Source organism: Aedes aegypti, chromosome 3 (assembly GCF_002204515.2).
Source record: "Aedes aegypti strain LVP_AGWG chromosome 3, AaegL5.0 Primary Assembly, whole genome shotgun sequence".
In the NCBI taxonomy this organism is placed as follows: domain Eukaryota; kingdom Metazoa; phylum Arthropoda; class Insecta; order Diptera; family Culicidae; genus Aedes; species Aedes aegypti.
The window spans coordinates 136,601,078-136,621,038 of record NC_035109.1 but is presented as its reverse complement, the minus strand read 5'-3'; the positions used below and the strand labels follow the sequence as shown (position 1 = coordinate 136,621,038).

General features: G+C 39.0%; 1 protein-coding gene across 4 annotated transcripts in view; it reads right to left on the bottom strand.

Moving 5' to 3' along the window:
• The window catches only part of LOC5575615, a 984,994-nt gene that overhangs the window by 32,366 nt on the left and 932,667 nt on the right, over positions 1-19,961 (bottom strand). For all 4 annotated transcript variants that reach the window (XM_021853786.1, XM_021853785.1, XM_021853788.1 and 1 more), the window contains 2 exons: positions 13,602-13,746; positions 13,258-13,407 (listed from right to left, as the gene is read on the bottom strand). In XM_021853786.1, the coding sequence (XP_021709478.1) occupies positions 13,258-13,407; positions 13,602-13,746 (295 nt within the window). The remainder of the gene's footprint in view (positions 1-13,257; positions 13,408-13,601; positions 13,747-19,961) is intronic.

Genomic DNA, 19,961 nt, shown 5'->3' with positions numbered 1-19,961 from the left:
TAATTACTTGTAGTTTGAGAGCGTCATTTTGAACTTCAATCTCAATCGTAGATAGTCGTAGCGCTGACTTAATGTTATTTACGTATTTCAAATAACGTAATATTAAGGGGGGTCCGTAGCCTTGAGGTTACGCTTTCGCTTCATAAGCGGAAGGTCATGGATTCAATTCCCAGCCCCTCCAAAAAACCCGTCCAGCCACCAGAAGACGCCGTACGGAGGACCGTGCCTAGGGGAACACATCCATCCTCCATCAGTATCAGATGGTGACTGAGACAAACTGACCCACTTCGCAGGCAGCTAGCCTCAAACGACTCAGGAACACGGCAAAACGAACCACCGCAAGAGCAATGGATTATGGCTTATGGAAATCGATTGGACTAACAACAGAGCACTCTCCTACCTGGTCTGTGTGAGAGCTAAAGGGGCTGTCCATTAATTATGTAAGGGTTTATGGGGGGAGGGGGGGTTTGGGATTTCTTACGCGCCATACAATTTATTTTAAATTTTCATACAAAAAATCTTACCATGGGGGGAGGGGGGGTTGAACAGCCCTGAAAATTGTCTTACGTAATTAATGGATCGCCCCAAAGAGCAGAAGAGAGTGAATGCAGATGTAAATATAGATTAGCTAAAAATAGAACTGTATCGGTAAGGAAGATACAGATACAACTGATTCCGGCACAGTAGTGGCCACGAGCACGGAGTGCCTAACAAATAAAAGTAAGAAAAAAAAATAACGTAATATTACGATAACGGAAATTGTATGCATTTAGAGCTACGCAGTATGCGTTGGGAGCAGCAGACTCACTCTTTTGGTAGAAAAAACGCCCCCTCGAGGAACAGCTCCGGGAGATGGAACAGATGTTGGTCTCAAAAAACGCGTACGTTCTATCAGAAGCCCATCCCGCAATGGCTTCATGTCGCGAGCCGAGATGTGCAGAGATAAGGATTGGGAGCATCTTGACGGACAAGCGTGAGTTGATTGAAAGGTGTATGCAGCACTTCGACAAACACCTGAATGGCACTGAGAATGCAAGCAATACTGCGGACGACAATGGAAACCATCCAGGCCTCACTTTTAAAGACGTTAAGGATGCCATTCATCAGGTCAAGAACAATAAAGCTGCTGCCAAGGATGGTATCGGCGCTTGGAAACTGAACACGGCCGATCGACAACGAACCGGATCTTTACTTTATATTTATGATGTTATATTGTTTTTTTTTTCATTATTCGTATTTTATGAATATTTATTTTATACCAGTAAATCGGTATGGATATTTTTCTTTTTTATACTTAATTCATTCATGTTTCTCAAAAACATTGAATGAATTTTTTCAAGCACTAGAATAATAAAAAATATGCTGAAAATTGTAACTGCTATATCCATAAAAACTTTATAAACCCACTCAATGCATAGAAAAGATCACACAAAAAAATCCTTTATTTTGTATAGCATTTTATACTAAAAAAAACATGCTGTCAAAAAGATATCCATTTTATCAACAACTAGTGTAAATGTACCAACAGTGGAGGTACTAAGCACGATTGATCTTCATTTGGTCGCCTAAATTCAAGAGGCGCAATTTAATGTTGTAACGGGAAGTAACGACCATTGAGGGATTCCACGGAGGCATGCAAGTCGATTCTGATCAACCATTTCAAAAATATCTGAAACTTTGGACAGTTTTTCAGTTCCATCTAAATCGTCATTTTCCGATATCAAATCTTCAAGTTGAGTCACGACTAACTTTTCAAAAGGGTGTATGTGAAAATGGTTCAAAAATATTAAAAAAGCTGCACAGTAAAAACGGTTCGTTCGATTGTTAGACAACTAAAGAAACAAAGTTAGACAACTAAATAAAGATTCCAAAAAAATACACACAGTAAAAAACAATTATTTTTGCATTAAAAAACATCATTTTTGTCACAAAAACTCAAATATCTCAAAACCCTATCGGAATACCAACGTAATTTTTTGAGGGAAAACGGTCCATTATATTAGCTATCTACCATAAAAATTTGGTGATGGTAAGCCAATAAACAAAAAAGTTATGACATTTCAAATATTTCACAAATTTGACACTTAGTGAAAAATTTTTTTTTTTCATTGTTAATTTTTTTTAGGACCGCAGTTTGTTGCTGAATTTTTTGTTACCACATGAGTACTACACTTTTTATATTAAACTTTGGGAGGGATTATTAGAGTATGTTTAAAATTTTTTTGCAAAAAGTGAAGTGTTAAAGTTCATTTGTAGTTTTACCACATGAGGTTAACAAGTTGTTTTCATGATATTTTATTTAATTATTCATAACTATTATAGCATCTATTAGAAAGTTAGATGCGATCCAGTGTTGTGATCTAAAGTCTTGATAGTGTCATATTTTTTATTGTACGTAACTGAAGAAAAATTCTCTCAATAGTGTTGAAACCTTTTGATAAAAGAAACCTATAAGAAATCTAATATTGAATACAAAAGCTACAAAAAAAGTTTTTTATACAGGTATACGACTAGTTTACCTGCAAAAAGTTTACCTCGTAGAGAACAAGGCGGGTCTATACCCAGGTGATCTAGTATACGTAAAGCAGGTCGGTTTTCTCGGCGCTGGTTTTCTCCACAAAGTTAAAATCTGATTACACCTGGGTATAGACCCGCCTTGGTAGAGAATAGACTTTGTTGATCATATTTGGGAGAAAGCGAGTAACTTCACCAACATCAAAAAACATGATAGGTACATACCATGAACATACTCACGAAAAAGCTAAAAATATACTACCAATATGGTTATAAAAGATTTAATTGTAAAATTTTTCTTCAGTCAAGCAAACGACACCAAACTAGTCAGTAAAAACTTAAAAGTGATTTTGTTTATTAAAATCTAACGAGCAACATGAGTAGTCGCTTTCTCAACTGTTGCAGGCCGTTTGCAGAAAAAAAGTGTTCGAAAGAGCTACGAAATCTCACCGAAAGCACCATAGATAAACTGAAAGCGGCTGGTTATGCTCCAATGTCTACATTGAATACAAATTTACGCGTTTGTACGTCCTGCCGTTTAAACGTTGACAAACGGGCAATCTGTACATCATCGGTGGATCAGGTTGCAGGAAGTTCGAAAACAACAACAACTGAGGAATTACTAGATGCACCGACAACAACTGAGGAGTTACCAGAAGTACCAAGTGCAGATAGTCTTGCCACGGTACCATCAGCGACATCTGTTTCAACAAATCAATCAGAAGATGAGTGCATCCAGAAGGTCAACATCGAACGCTTCAACGAAGGGATAGCTGGAATAAAAGTGACTCCGATTAAATGGACGAAGATGGGTTACGTCAATTATCCCGAGAAAAAATACCGTGAAATCAACGAAGCTGTACGAAGAAACCTCTTCAAATTAGGACCTGAGGATGTGGAAAATACAGACTACGATGAGGTAATTATGAATATGAAGGAAAGGTTCTCGAATCTAGCCACGACAAGGAAAGAAAAATTATTGATTTTGTCGATGTTGCCAAGCTCGTGGTCTATTCAAGACGCCATTGATGAGTTCAAAACCAATAGAAATACAGCAAAAGAGGCAAAACAATTCAAAAATAACTGTCTTGCAACCAAAAATGCTAGGTCGAGTACTTCATTAACAGATGAGACAAAAGAAAAAATAATTCAATATTTTGAAGACGATGAAGTAAGTAGAGCTATGCCTGGCCAAAAAGATTATGTATCTGTAAAAAAAGATGGAAAGCGTCAAGCAATCCAAAAACGATTAATGATGACTACTTTGAAAGAAGCGTATACACGCTTCAAGGAAATTAACGAAAATATTAAGGTAGGTTTTTCCTCATTTGCAAGCCTTCGTCCAAGGCAATGCAAGCTTCTATCCAATTCAGGAACACATAATGTTTGTGTGTGCACAACACACGAAAATATTAATCTAATCTTACATAGTTTGAAAAGAATCAATTTATCAAAGGATATTAAAATGTTAACTGGTAGTCTTTTGTGTGAAAATACAACATCAAATTGCTATCTACGATCTTGTTCGGATTGTCCAGATTCTTCATCATTGGAAAATACTTTATTCGCTGAGTTTGAAGAAAATTATATTGATCAGTTATCATTTGAGCAATGGGTGACCACGGATAGGTGTGACCTAGAAACTATTGTAAAACCTGTAGATGAGTTTGTGTCATTTTTTTGCTTGAAATTAGAAAGTTTAATTCCTCACGACTTTATTAAAACAGAGCAATCCCGGTTTTTAAAAAATACGAAAAATACATTACAAGATGGTGAATTTTTAGTCATTTGTGATTTTTCTGAAAACTATAGCTTTGTATTGCAAGATGAAGTGCAGTACCATCACTGGAACGTACAACAAGCTACAATTCATCCATTCGTTATTTATTTCAATGGAAGTACGCAAATTGAACATTTTAGTTTTATTGTAATTTCCGAAGATTTAAGACACGACTCAGTATCTGTAAATTTGTTCATTGCCAAAATGATTAACTTTTTACGCGTTGATAAGGATAAAGAAATCAGAAAGATATATTTCATGTCTGATGGAGCAGCATCGCAGTACAAAAACCGTAAGAATTTTTCGAGCCTATGTCAATTTAAATCAAAGTACGGAATTGATGCAGAATGGCATTTCTTTGCTACGTCACATGGCAATGGTCCTTGTGATGCTATTGGAGGAACCATAAAGCGCATGGCCACAAGAGCAAGTTTAGCCAAAGAACGTGAGCATCCAATTAAAACTGCAAAAGAACTATTTGATTGGGCGAATCGCAGAAAAGAAGAAGATTTAACAAAATTATCATTTTGTTTTACTACTACTGAAGAGTACGAATTAACGGCATCAGAGCTCAGCGAGCAATATAATAACGCGAAAACGATCCAAGGAACCCAAAAATTTCACTGTTTCATTCCATTGTCAGAAAATAAAATTAAAGCAAAACTATACTCGAACTGTACTGATAATGATGTAAAAGTGTTCGATATTGTAAAAAAATTGAATAACAATAAATAAATAAATAAGTATTAATAAAATGTTTTCATGATCTCATAACGCATACCCAAATCCAAAACTTTTAAAGTTTATATATAACATTTAGAAACTCATCGATCACACTCTAAAAAAAATATCCTGGTAAAAAAAAAATATTTTCGTGTAATCTGTTAATTCATTTTAATTTATACATATATACATATACATATAATATTTATACATATACATAAAATTTATACATATAATATACATAATACTAATGAATACATGAAAACGACTTGTTTAATTCACGCAAGGCCCTTAACAACAAAATTAGCAACAAACTGCGGTTCCCGTAATAATTTATACCGAAAAAAAAATTTTTTTTTTCTACTAAATGTGAAAATTGTGACATGTTTGAAATGTCATAACTTTTTTGTTTATTGGTTTACCATCACCAAATTTTTATGGTAGATAGCTAATATAATGGACCGTTTTCCCTCAAAAAATTACGTTTGTATTCCGATAGGGTTTTGAGATATTTGAGTTTTTGTGTCAAAAATTATGTTTTTTAATGCAAAAAAATTTTTTTTACTGTGCGTATTTTTTTTGGAATCTTTATTTAGTTGTCTAACTTTGTATCTTTAGTTGTCTAACAATCGAACGAACCGTTTTTGCTGTGCAGCTTTTTGAATATTTTTGAACCATTTTCACATACACCCTTTTGAAAAGTTAGTCGTGACTCAACTTGAAGATTTGATATCGGAAAATGACGATTTAGATGGAACTGGAAAACTGTGCAAAGTTTCAGCTCAATAGAAAAAAAATGAATAAAAAAATTAACCAAATTTTGGTGCTGTTGCTTGGAATCACTCAATTGACTTAGGGTAGATGTACCAATAGTGGAGGTACTAAGCGTGATTGAACTTCATTTAACCGCCTTAATTCAAGAAGCGCAATTAATGCACGTGTTTATGTTGTAACGGGAAGTAACGACCATTGACTTAATGAGAAAAATGATTTCATCGCAGTAATCCACGGCATGTCAGTGAAAAATAATACCTCCACTATTGGTACACTGTTTCTTTAGTTGCGGTATATTTTTAAGTTGTGTTCCTATAGTTGCGGTATCCGTTGTTTTCTTATGGGATCCTCCACTATAGGAACACTTTACCGCAACTATTGGTACAAGCAAGAACAGTTTTAGCAAATTTAGTGATTTTTCATCAGTTTTCAAGCAATTTGGACGCTCTTTTCAACTATTCCGTATATCAACAAGCTAATACGTCGATTGGCAGTGTCGTTTCTGTGGCTAATGCAATCAAATCAGTGAAAACGCAGCGAAACGCAACTACCGCAACTATAGGAACACCCACAACTAAGGGAACACTTACCCTAATGAGAAAAAAAAAAATTCATCGCAGTAATCCACGGCATGTCAATGAAAAATAATACCTCCACTATTGGTACACTGTTCCTTTAGTTGCGGTATCCGTGGTTTTCTTATGGGATTCTTCACTATAGGAACACTTTACCGCAACTATTGGTACAAGCAAGAACAGTTTTAGTAATTTTAGTGATATTTCATCAGTTTTAAAGCAATTTGAACGCTCTTTTCAACTATTCCGTGTATCAGCAAACCAATACGTCGATTGGCAGTGTCGGTTATGTGGCTTTTGTAATAAAATCAGTGAAAACGGCACTACCGCAACTATAGGAACACCCACAACTAAGAGAACACTTACCCTAATTATCTAGTGAGGTCATTGGTAAGAATGTTATGGAAAGTAAATTGAGCGTTGGTTATTTGTTTGAAAATAGATAGTCAATAGTCAATCATTTTTTAATAGAACTACCCGGGAACTATGGAAATCCCGGGAAATACGGGAATCCCGGGAAATAGAAAATCATTTCCCGGGAAACAGGAATCCGAGCGTGGGGCAGAAACGAGGAGTGAGAGATGCGGCCACGAACCGAGTTTTATGGCGTGAAATTGTTGATTTAGTGTTATCTGTTTAGATGATAGATGACATGAAATGACCTAAAGGTACATTTTGTGGCACATAAGTCTAATTTTGAGTCTATTCCATGACATTTTAGTTTCTTTTTAGACATTCATGTTTTCATAGCACTACGTCTGATCCCAAATGTTTATCAGGGACAGTCAAAAAGGAATCAGTCCCTACGCGGGCTTTTGAGATTCCAATGATTTTTTGTAGAGGTTTCCAAGCGCTTTACTTTGGTATGTAAAAAGGTTATTAGAATTATAATGGAGTTTCCATGGCGGTATGAGAGGTTGTCAAGTGCTTTATAATTTTCCGGGGTATAACTAAAGAGTTGTTAGAGGTTTTCTATAAATTTGCAAGGAGTTTTTGGAAGGTATTCCCAAGCGGTTTCCATAAGTTGTCAGAGAATCTTGTGACTTTCACTTTTCAAAATGTTTCTTATAGCTCACAAAATGTTTTAAGATTTTTAAAAGATTCGTTAGAATTCTTCAGGGTTTTTTTAAGAGTTTTGTAGTGTTTTCAGAGTTTTTATATAGATTACAATACTTCTTAGGTTTTCTAGATGTTTCAAGAGTTTTCTAGCGATTCCGACGGGCTTCATAGGTTCCCAAGGCGTTCATGGAAGTCATTGATTTGTAAATATTTTCACTTTACAAGATGTTTGTAAATTTTTTTTAAAAATGTTTTAAAAGTCCTAAAAGTTGCGTGAATTTTTTTTCAGGATTCTCAGAAGTTTGTAGTGTTTTCAGAGTTTTAACGGGTGTTCAATAAAAAATGAGAACTTTTTCGAATTCAGAACGAATTCGTCGTAAATTTAATGTTTATTCTTCAATAAAACGTCAATGAATATTGGAGAATGACCCTGATTAGCCGTATGAGCCTATGCATGCTATAAAACGTTTGACTTTTACTGTGCGCCCTGTTTTCAAGTCGCCCGTGAGAGGGAGCGAGACAGCACCAAAACACGGCGCACAGTAAAAGTCATGAGAACAAAATAATTTATGACACGTACAGAGGCTCATGACGCAACTTATTCGTGATGCTCTCACAAGAACACTGGATGGCACTGACGTCCATCTTCCGGGTACAATTCCGAATCCTCGTGGTCAACTGCTTCGTATCCTTGGCCCACCACTTTTTTTTTGTATCAAGGGTGCCGAAAATATGCTCAATGGGACGGCACGTACGACGTTTCGTAAAACCGTACAACACACTCGCGGAGTGTTTCGACGCCATATTCGATTGAACTGACAGCTCCCGAGCGAAAAGAAACATTCTACCAATTATTAGGGAGTCCAAAGAGCAACTCTCTTGGAAAGAAAAAAAAATACGCTTTTTACTTTAATTACTGAACACCGGTTAGTATGGTTTAGGTGTTTCAGATGTTTTGAAGAGTTTTCTATAGATTCCCACGGACTTCTCAAGTGGTCCCAAGGTGTTCACGGAGGTCAAGAATTTGTATAATTTTTCACTTTTCAAGATGTTTCCAAAATTTCTCAAAATATTTAAAAAGTTCTAAAAGTTTCGAGAAAATTTTTCAAAATTCGTAGTGTTTTCAGAGTTGTTTACCCTTAGATACTCCTCCATGTTTTCAAGAGGTATCTACACTTTCCCAAGATGTTCTCGGAGGTCAACCACGACCATGTTTGCGAAAGATACGAAACAGTAGCTGCACACCGAGTTAACAGGAAAAAAGAGGGATGCAGACTACGCACCGAAGTCGGGAAGCAGCGCTTCTCAAGATGAACTGCAGCTTTGCACGACAAAGTTGTCGGAAGTTAGGAGGAGAAGGATCAATGAAGTCTATGATTATCAAGGCTTAAAGTAATGTTTACACCAGGAACAAGTAGATGGTTAACAGCATCACTCTGTATTGAAAGTTTGTATCGGAAGCCGACAGGGAAGAGCGACAGTTGATGTTACATCAGCGGGATAATTCACTGTAGCAGAAAAAGATGTTCTCCACCGAGGGTTACTGGACGTACTTTGGTGGTATTCTGGCAAGTGCAGAGATAAATATGTTCGAAAGATTTGCCTTCGCCATGGAATTCACTACCGGAGCGGGCTATCTAAGAGGTACCCAAAAGGTTCCTAGAGATTCGAAGGAATTCGCAAGTGGTTTCCAAGGGGCTCCAAGGTCGTTTTAAGGGGTTTCCACAGTTTCTCATTAGTTTCAAGGAGAATCCAAGAAGATTTTTAAGATTGCCAAAATAGTATACAGAGGTTAGCATGGTTTCCTCGAAATGTTTTATGTTTTTTTTTTAGTTTTCGAGGCGTTGTAACCATAAGCATTGATGACCGTACAATTCGTAGTTGCTGCCCCGTGATTGACCAGAATAATCGAAGTTACGCAAGGAACCAAGCTAAAGGGAATAACTTTTCATCTTCAATGTACACTTTCGAGAACTCTAATCATTAAAAAGTCAATAATGGCATCGGCCACGTCCTCACGGTTAGTGTGACATTCATTGTTACTACAGACCGAGATCACCTCTGCATCTCCATGATTGTCATAGGAAGGAGTTTTGTTAGTGGGAAGGGATCATAGCTGCATAATCAGGATTCACCTTGGTAAGTGATGCGATTCATATAAGGTAGCGGTACATTGATTGCGTAAAGCTAAAATTGGAAATTTTTGTTCCCCCCTTCCGTAACGCTTTTCGTATAAAAAGGTTCAATTTTTTTGTATAAGCCGTAACGCTTGAGACTACTCCCCACTCTTCATAGAGCGTTACGTAATTTATGGATGCCGCCCAACCTCAGCTCAAAAAATACCTGTCAGTACTCTAAAGACAACGTGAACATACGGTAAGACGACACTCTTAGCGTCAAACCATTCAGAGGTTATTTTTTAAAATGATAAGAATCAGGACCCATACCTCTCGGTCTAAATGTTAATGTACAAGAGTCTATGTCGACACTTACAGTGAGAACTGTTCATATTTTGTTAACTCAATTCAATTTTTGCGCACCGTTGTGATAAAAATACGTATCATAATATATTACATATTTTAAATTAAAGCCTGAAAAGAGCACACCAATTGATCATCCACCCTAGATTGAGCAGCTGTAAGCTGCTTTAATCAACATGCTCATTTTACAAAAGTTTTTTTTTTATCGTTAGATAATTTTAAGTTTTGCACAGGTTATATTATTGCAGAAACATAGTTGAAACATAGATTCACGAGGTATGTACTCTGGCTTGGATCGATTTTTTCGACGGCCGAAAACTCTAGTACTCTGGATATGCATTATAGAGATTTGTATTTTTGGGCAAAGAGTTAAGGAATAATTCGTTCTACATGTTGAATCTTTGTTTTTTTTTATCTAGATAAGTTAAAACTGATCTAAATCGGTTTATCTTTTGATATGAACGTCATGGCACTAAATTATCTTCTGCAAAGTTGTTCCTTGATGCATTTTTGTCATTTTTTTTTTCGAGGATATTTTGTCATCAAGTTCTTAAAGCCTAACAATAACAAAGTAGATCTACATCATTTATTAGCAAAATTTTCAGTTTTATATTTTTATATTTATGTATTTTTAGTAAAATCAGAAGTAAATAGTGTTTTATTAAATCCTGCATAACTGATGATGCGGCAGCTAGATTTTTATAGTCTACGGCTAGACAAGAACTTTAGTTTCATTGTCGCGAAGAAAGAAAAGCTTGCTAGAACAATAAAAAAACAAAACAGAAGTTATATAGAAAGCCGGATCCTATTCTTGGTTTCTTTAATTCACTTCGGCAGTAGGGTTTTTTGAAAGCTACTGAGCTGATATTTGGCCATAATGTGTGTCGTATCAAATAGCTTCTTATTGCAAAGTTTCAGACAATTTGACCGATAAAACTCCCCCTTGTCAAAATGAATCATGGAAGTAGCTCTGCACCCTATATCAATTTGTGATTTAAAATGGGAGATTTATCATTTAATCTGCTTTCAAATCCAGAAAATAAAAAGATTTTGAAAAAATATGAACTTCTAAAAATTTAGATGTGTTTTGATTATTTGTATCGTTCAATAAGACTTTTTTAAACAAAAACATTAATTTAGTGATGATTATGAATTTCGTTTACAGTTTATAAAATAATTAGATGATGACGGCTTGAAAACACTTTGTCAACATTCAATATGTTTTTTTTAGTACATTTTAATAATAATAAAAATCTTATCAATAATAAGTATGCATATTGAAATATTTTCATCAAAACTTCAAACCACAAAAAAAACCACCTCCCATCTTCCTTTCTTCGCGACAATTAAACCAATGTTCTTGGCTAGTCGTAGACCGAAAATAAGCTGCTGCATCATGAGTTCTCCAGGATTTTGTAAAACACTAATTATGGACAGTTTTTACTAAAATTATAATTAAATCTGAAAATTTTGCCAATATATTATGTAAATTTTCTTGGTTATTGCTAAGCTTTGAAAACTTGACTAGAAAATATTTTTTGACATTTTTTTAACGAAAAACAAATCTTGTTAATAAAGATAGATAGGGTAAGTGTACCAGTTATAGAAATATTGGTTCCCTATTACGCCATACGTGATAATTTGATTATTTTCACATTTATAATCATTCTGTGTGTTTTAGTAGTTTGATATCAAATGAATCATAATGCTAAAACATTCAAAATGTGAAAACTTTCGAGAAAACACGAATGGCTAAATGGAGAACCACTAGTGCCATAACTAGTACACTTTCCCCAGATATACGTACAGCACCATGCACGGCAATGGTAGAGAATAAGGGTGTTCAGAAAAAATGTTTAAAAAGCCTCGATGAACAACTTTGCAGAAGAAAGTTTTGTGCTAGGACGCTCCTACTAAAGATAAAACTCATCTAGATCAAATTTATCTTATCTAGATCAAATACAAAGGAGTCGTGATATAGTACAAATTATTCAAAAATACTTTGTCAAAGACACCAAACCTCTGGAATACTTATCCAGAGCACTATGAGGTTTTGACCGTCGAAAACAGCAATCTACCCCTGTGTGGGAGGTGTGATATTGTTTCTCGCTCTCTGTCTTTCTGACTTTCTTCGGTCCTCTCAATCTAAATACATACTATATCTCTCTGTACGTGACGATATCTCCAAATCAAGATATCTCACTGTCTGATAGATTTGAATACTCCTATGAAGCTCATAGCAAAAAATTTCATTGGTTTTCATGAAAAGAATTGTGAAGCACATGCAGAGTGTCTCTGAGAACTGCTGGAAAACCCCAGATTATTACCCAAAATTCCTTAGGAATGGTCTGAATCCCTGAAAAACTCTGCAAGCCGGCAGGATCCATTTTTCAATCTCTTAAACTTATTGAAAACTCTTTGAAGATTATGAAGTCTTGAAAAAGCCTGTGAACTTAAAGGAAGTTCCTTTAAGGAACCATTTTGAAACCTATGGGAACATAAAAATATTATGCAATCGCTGATCGCGTACACAGAAAAAAATAATTAAATTTCAATGTAGCGTAAACAGAAGAGTATGGTAAAAGTAAATCAAATTATTCTATTGTTACAGCATCACGATTAATTTTCAACTAAACATGCTTGAATGTTACATGATCGGGTAATTCGATTGAAAAACAAGCGATTTGTCGTTGACATTTCAGTTTATTTTGATACTCCAAATATGTGTATGAAAATAAACTGGAATTCACAACATATTTTTAGCTGTGTAGGCCTCAAGATCTATCTATGAGGACCATTTTACATTCTTTGGATCACCAGTTTTTTTTAACATATTATGCAGCTGGTTTCATTGAATCCGAATAAACATGTAATTCATACAAAATTCTTTACCGGATTATATTACAAATGTAGATTTGAAATTGAATTTGATATTTATGTTCAAGAAAGGTCTCTGATGACTTGCTAAAAAACTACATTCTGAAAATATCGGGGAATAACTGATTACACTCGTAGTTCTTATATCTTACATTCCAAGATTTTCGTGGATGACTCACAACTTTAAGCGATTAATTTCCCTAAACTTCTATGATTTTGAATTGTCCTTCAAAGGGTTTACGTTTACGACTTGGAGTACAAGACTACTCATACTCATTTGGTTCAATTCCATGATTTCGTGTAGTAACAACGCGCAATCTACACACCCAAAAATGCACTGATTGGATAAAATCAACGCTCGTCGTTTGTCACGACCAAACGTCACGTCGCAGCATAGAAATAAATCCGGCTCCCAAAAAAAAAAAAAACGCTAGAACAACAATCACATCTCCCTCTTCCGGTTCCGATTACTTACCACCGTATTCCGCACGCCGGCAATCTGGCTGAGCCCGAAGCGAGGGCTAACCAGCAGGACCCGCTCAACGCCATCTCGCTGGTTGGTACTGAAACATTTCGCACCGTAACTCGGCAGCCCGGAGATTATATCCAGATAATGAATTTTCGCCTAGTTGAACGAAACCGTGGAAAAATACGAATCCGTTAGAGAAATGGGGGAAAAGTTCAGGATGTGGCAAACAGACAAACTGCCAAACAAGAATTAAGATTATTCGAAAAGTTTGCCGATCGCCAGACTAGCGGCGCCCGTTACTGCCGAGGCAGCTGAAAAGAGTGTGTTGGGCAGGGGTGGTGGAGTTTTACCTGTAATTGCGTTAACATCTTCGTCGAAGAGCCCGTCATCTGGGAGTTGAGCTTGAGAAAATGTCCCAACAGACGGCGGAGTTCCTTGCGTTTCATTCCATCGATCAAGGAAGCAGGCACAAAGCGATCCAGTCCAAACTCTCGTCTGTAAGCATATATAGAATGAGGAAACATGTAAGTACACAGGGACATAGAATATAAGTCTTACTTTTTTAAAGCTTCAATTATATTTAGATCACTTTTGCTAAAACTTTTAAGTCACTCAGTTATTCAGTCTGAATCCTTTTTTCTTATCATCCAATCGGAAAATACGGAAGCGTTTATTCCGCCTGAGACTTCCCCAATCCCACTCCTCCATCCCGATAAGTTCAACAATGGTTGGATAATTGGAAATGCAACGCTAATTGCATTTTTATTAGCTTTAATTATGCCACTCACAACACTTGGTTGCGGCAGCCCTCGGCCATTGACACCCACTGCACTGTTTCGAGGGATATTTAGTTTCGCGACATCGAAGTGGAAAATCTTGCTCTGGGTGAACTGATTGCACCGCCAAGATTGGCGGTAAGGCGCCTGTCGTTCTGAAGGGAAAACTTCCTAGCCGGAGCCAACATTGAGCAGAAATGCGGCGCACTGTGGTGCAAAACGGACGTTAGGGTGCGGCTTGTGTCTCACCAGTTTCCAAAATCAAAATTTCGTGTGCTCTTCAGAATGAAAAGAGAAATCCCAAAGTTTGAGCCAAAAAGATTTAGAGGTGGAACAAGTGACTTGAAGGTGAATTTCAACCATAGTAAGAACATTGGGTCTTTTTCGACCCATTTCAAAATTCAAATCAATAAAGCTTTTGATCAAAATTACCTAGCAATTAGCAATTTTCTGACATTTTTTTTTAATTTTATTCTTGAGGAAACATGAATCGTTTTCGACCCGAACATTCAAATAGCTCGATAAAATCAGTGTATTTACTGATTTCAGTTTTGTTGGAATCCTTCAATTAATTCCAACAAAACTCATATGTCTTGTTTAAGAAATCCTCCCGGAGATCCGGATTTGGTCACTGTCGTCACCGAAAACCTGCTATATATGAAAAAAAGTCCCTTTAGAGACCCTTACTCTGACAACCTGTAGTTTCGTAAATAAAAAAGTGAATTGAACCGTTCTTATAAAGCTGAATAGGTATTCACGTGGACTGTGAATAGAGATTCTCAAATCATTTACTTATTCATACCCAGTTCCGGAAACCCGGAACATCCAAAAAGTAAATTTTCATCGCAGTTTTGTATATGTGATTCACATCGGTACTATTCGGTTGATGGATATTTTGGGATCAAATCTCTTAGTAATAAGGAACCTATTACCGGAGCACATTACCTGAAAATTTCGGTCCAGTATGGTACCAGTTCCTGGAATCCCGAAAGTGGTCAATCTGGACAATTCGATGAAATTACTTGGATTTAGGCCCAAACCAAATTAATGGTTTCCAATTCTTTACGATTTTTATGTTTGGAGGTATTTTGCCAAAAGGATGAATGAATGGTTATTCTGATTTTTTTGAGCACCGAAATGGCCACCGGAAAACCCGTAATATGGGACCACTATGTTTCAGCACCAAAACTAGGCATGCGACGGCTCAATCTTCATGATTTTTAGTATCTGGGGATGTTAGGGCAGGATCGTGGTTTTCGGCGAGGAATTGGGTTCACACACGGACGTTTCTGGCACTACCGGACTTGGTAAGGTTTTCTGAACTAGGCACCACAAGATCACTCAATCTCTAAGTACTTTACGACCACTTTACTTTTATTGAACTTTGAAGTTGACTCGATAATGGTTTGGATATAACTGATTAATTTTATTTCAACTAACTCCCTTTTCTACCCCACGTTATGTGAAATCTTTCGTTTAACGATTTATTACTAGCCATAAAAACTGCCAGCATTGCTGTCAGCTGGAAAGGTATACCTGGATTTTGGGCCATGATTGAATTGAGAACTGTCATCGCCGCCACCTGAAATTCATAAATTTCAACTCAAAAGCTCTCCTATCACAACAAAAACAATCCATTGATGCCTAATCTACTAAACAAGTTCTAGTTCTACATTATAATTCAGGATTCTTCTAGGAAAGGCAACAAACAGATCTTCGTAATTGGACGGCGAATGGTTCCTTTGCTGGTTTGGAGATCGACGACTCGGATGAGCCCGTCTGGTCCTTCGATGGTGTTGACAATTCTCGCTAGAGGCCACTTGACGGGAGCGAGGAATTCATCTACGACGACTACCATCCTACCAGGCTTGATTGCAGTATTAGGAGCGATGATTTTGTTTTCCTTTTGCATCTCTTGCAAATATTCGGTCTGCCACTGGTGCCAAAATCGTTGAACTCGGTGCTGCAGAGCTCGATAGTGATCCAGTCGGTTGATTGGAACTTCGCTGACTTCGGTGTCGGGTAGGGCGTCCAGTGTGGTACCGATAAGAAAATGAGCTGGTGTGAGGACGGCCAGGTCATTTGGGTCTTCCGTCAAAGGTGTCAACGGGCGAGAGTTCATGGCACCTTCTATCTGCGTTAGAACAGTCGACATGTCCTCAAAGGAAAGGTTTGCATTACCCAGCTGCCGATACAAGTGTTTTTTCGCGATCTTGACGGCAGCTTCCCACAACCCACCGAAATGTGGGGCTTTCGGAGGAGTCATGTGCCACTGGATACCTTGGTTGGCGCAGTGTGTGGCAATCGAATTGGTGGATTTCTCTTGCTGTAGCATTCGGTACAATTCGTGTAGTTCATTGCGGGCTCCTTCGAAGTTCTTTCCGTTGTCGGAGTGTATGTGTGTGGGGCAACCACGACGAGCGACGAATCTTCGAAGAGCGTTGAGAAATGCTGGTGTAGACAGGTCGCTTACCAGCTCTAAGTGTACCGCTTTCGTGACGAAACAGACGAAAACGCTAATGTACGCCTTGGTTGGTGAAGCGCGTTTGTGGATTGCCTTGATGTATACCGGGCCGGCATAATCAATGCCGGTAACGGAAAACGGTCGGCTTGGTGTAATTCTCTGCAGAGGTAGTTGTCCAGTTTGTTGCTTGGCGGGAACGGGTGAGGCTCGAGAACAACGGAAGCAATTCCGTACGATGCTGTTGACCAAACGTCTACCCTGTATGGGCCAGAATTCGTGTCGCATGGCCGCTAGGGTTACACGGCCGCCACCGTGCAGTAGTCTCATGTGGTAGTGCATGGCAATTAACCGTGTTAATGGATGGGAATTTGGAAGGAGGATGGGATGTTTAGTGATGTAAGGCTGGTCTGACAAACGCAATCTGCCCCCGACTCTAAGAATCCCCAACTCATCAATAAATGGGCTCAAAAGGCGTATGCTCGAATGCTTGGGTAATACCTTCCCCTTCCCCAAGTACCTCATGTCCTCTGCAAAAACGTCTGCTTGGGCTAGCTTTATAAGTTTCATTCTCGCTGCTGACATTTCCTCTACGGTGATCGCATTTGTTATCACATCTGACTCGGGATAGGGTGACGGGGTAGTTTGACGACGACAAGCATGGATGAAGCGTAGACAATATGCTGTCACTCGTATCAATCTATTATAGCACGAAGAAGTGTCAAAAATCTCATTCACTTCGGGTTTGTTTTGGATAGCCGCCACCATTCTACGTCGCTCTAGAATTTCTTCAGGTGTTTTTTGCTGTTGGGTACTAATTGGCCACTCCGTTTCAGGTGCTGTTAGCCAGGCTGGTCCATGGTGCCACAAACCACTAGAAAGGAACTCTTCGACGCTCATCCCTCTTGTGATTAGGTCCGCTGGATTCTGTTTCCCTGCGATATGATGCCAATAGGATCCTTGTGTTGTTGTTTGGATTTCGGAAACTCTATTAGCGACGAAGGTAGTCCAGGTGTAGGGAGGAGATCGAAGCCACTCGAGTGTGACGGTAGAATCGGACCAAAAATGAGAAGCAGCGATAGGCATGTCCAAGGCTTGGGAAACCCTTTGGTGCAAGCGAGCAGCAAGAACAGCAGCAGATAGCTCCAACCGGGGAATAGAAATTCGCTTGAGGGGGGCTACCTTCGATTTTGATGCGATCAGTTGGACGTTAATCGAACCTTTCTCGTCTGTAGAATGGGCATAAATGCAAGCTCCGTATGCTTGCTGGGATGCATCCGCAAATGTATGCAGCTGGACGGTGGAATTTGGCTGGAATGCATATCGGTTAACACGGTAGGAGCAAATCTTCGGCAGATCAGTGCAATAGTTGTTCCACTTGGTTCGAATGGAGTCGGAAACTTCATCATCCCACCCACAAGGCTGTAACCAGAGTTCTTGAAGCAGCATTTTTGCTCGTATGATGATAGGAGCGGTCAGGCCAAGCGGATCAAAGTGTTTTGAAACGGCAGAGAGTATTGAGCGCTTCGTTGGCGGATCGTTTTCTACAATTGGGGTCGAGTCAAATCGTAGTTGGTCAGTTCCAGGTTCCCAACATATCCCGAGTGCTTTGATGGGTTCGGCGTTGAATTTCAGTGTTGGTTGTGTTCCGATTTGCGATGGGTCGAGTCCTTCCAGTACCTTTGCGTTGTTGGATGCCCATTTTCTTAGTTGGAATCCACCTTTGGCCAAAAGTTCGTCAAGTTCCCTTCGTGTTTCAATTGCCTCTTCCTCTGTTTCCGCTCGTCCAATATAATCGTCAACATAGAATCCCTTCTTGAGCGCAGGGCCTCCTCGCGGGTAGGCATGTCCCTCGTCCGCAGCGAGTTGCTGCAAGGTTCTGGTGGCAAGGAAGGACGAAGGGGCTAATCCGTAGGTAACCGTTCGTAATTCATATGTGGCGATGGGGTCATTTGGGTGGAAACGCCAGAGAATCCGCTGCAGTGGAGTATCGTCTGGGTGAAGTATCACTTGGCGGTACATTTTTGCGATGTCCGCTACTAGAGCAATTGGATACTTCCGAAATCGGAGTACTAGGGTTAAAAGCTCATCTTGGACAATTGGACCAACTTGGAGGGCATCATTAAGGGAATATCCGGTGGACGTTTTTGCCGATCCATCAAAGACCACACGTACCTTTGTGGTGGTACTAGCCTCTTTCACTACGGCATGATGGGGCAAATAATGTACATGCAGTGGTTCCTCTTCGCTCGGTGGAACGAGCCGCATATGGCCGAGTGATAAATACTCGGAAAGGAAATTGTGGTACTCTTCCATCAAGTGGGGATCCCTGCTGAGACGTCTCTCCAGGCAGTGGAAGCGTCTAAGGGCAGCGGACTTCGATTCACCAAGCAAATGGTCAAAATTGGGATGGCGAGGCAAACGGACGATGTATCTTCCTTCTGGGGTACGTGAAACATTGGAAACATAGTGGGATTCACACTGCTGTTCCTCCACCGAGTAGTTCGGACGATTATCTACTTCCTCGAGGAGCCAAAAGCGCTCCATGGCTTCGTGAAGGGGATCGGAAAATGATACATGGCATGCTACGGGGGGCGATTTAAGAGGGGCCGAGTTTCTACCGGTAACAATCCAGCCAAAAACGGTCTTTATGAGAACGGGACTTTCGTTATCTTCAATTCGGGTACCAGGGTTTACGTAGGTAAAAAAGTGCTCCGCGCCGAGCAACATATCGATTGCACCGGTCTTATTGAAGGTAGGGTCGGCCAACGGAAGATTCTTCGGGGCACACCAGTCGTTCGCCAGAGAAGAAACAACGGGCAAATCTATCGTGATACGGGGCATGACGAGGAAATCGAGACCAATCTCAAAATTGGAGTTTCTCGATTTGATGGTGGCACTGATAGAGTGGTTTACACTGGAGGAGGACTCGCCGACACCGAACACAGGGATGTTTATCTTGTTTCGCTTTAGTCGGAGAAGCTGGCATAGTCGTTCGCTAATGATATTAGATTGCGATCCACTATCCAACAGAGCTCGAGCGGGATGCGCTTGCCCATTACAATCGAGAACCATCAGTACTACTGTCGAAAGCAAAACATTGGCGTTTGATGTTTGCGATGAATTGGTAGTCGGAGCACTGACAGCATTATTGGTGGAAGTGGGTGGACGTGTGTTATGGTTTGCTGCTGTATCTTGTTTGGCGATAGGCTTCGGTGTGTACGTTGGTCGAGAGGTGGTGGATGATTGATCATTATCGAATGGGTGGTAGCCTGGATGGAGCAATGAATGGTGTCGCCTTTTACAATGACGACACGAGAATTTTGATTGACAATTGCGAGCGAGGTAGTCTTGGCGAAAACAATTGTGGCAGAGGTGCTGGTCATTGACGACTTTTAGACGATCGGCAACGGTCATTTTTTCAAATCGTGGGCATTGGAAAAGTGGATGATGTTGATCGCATGAGTGGCATT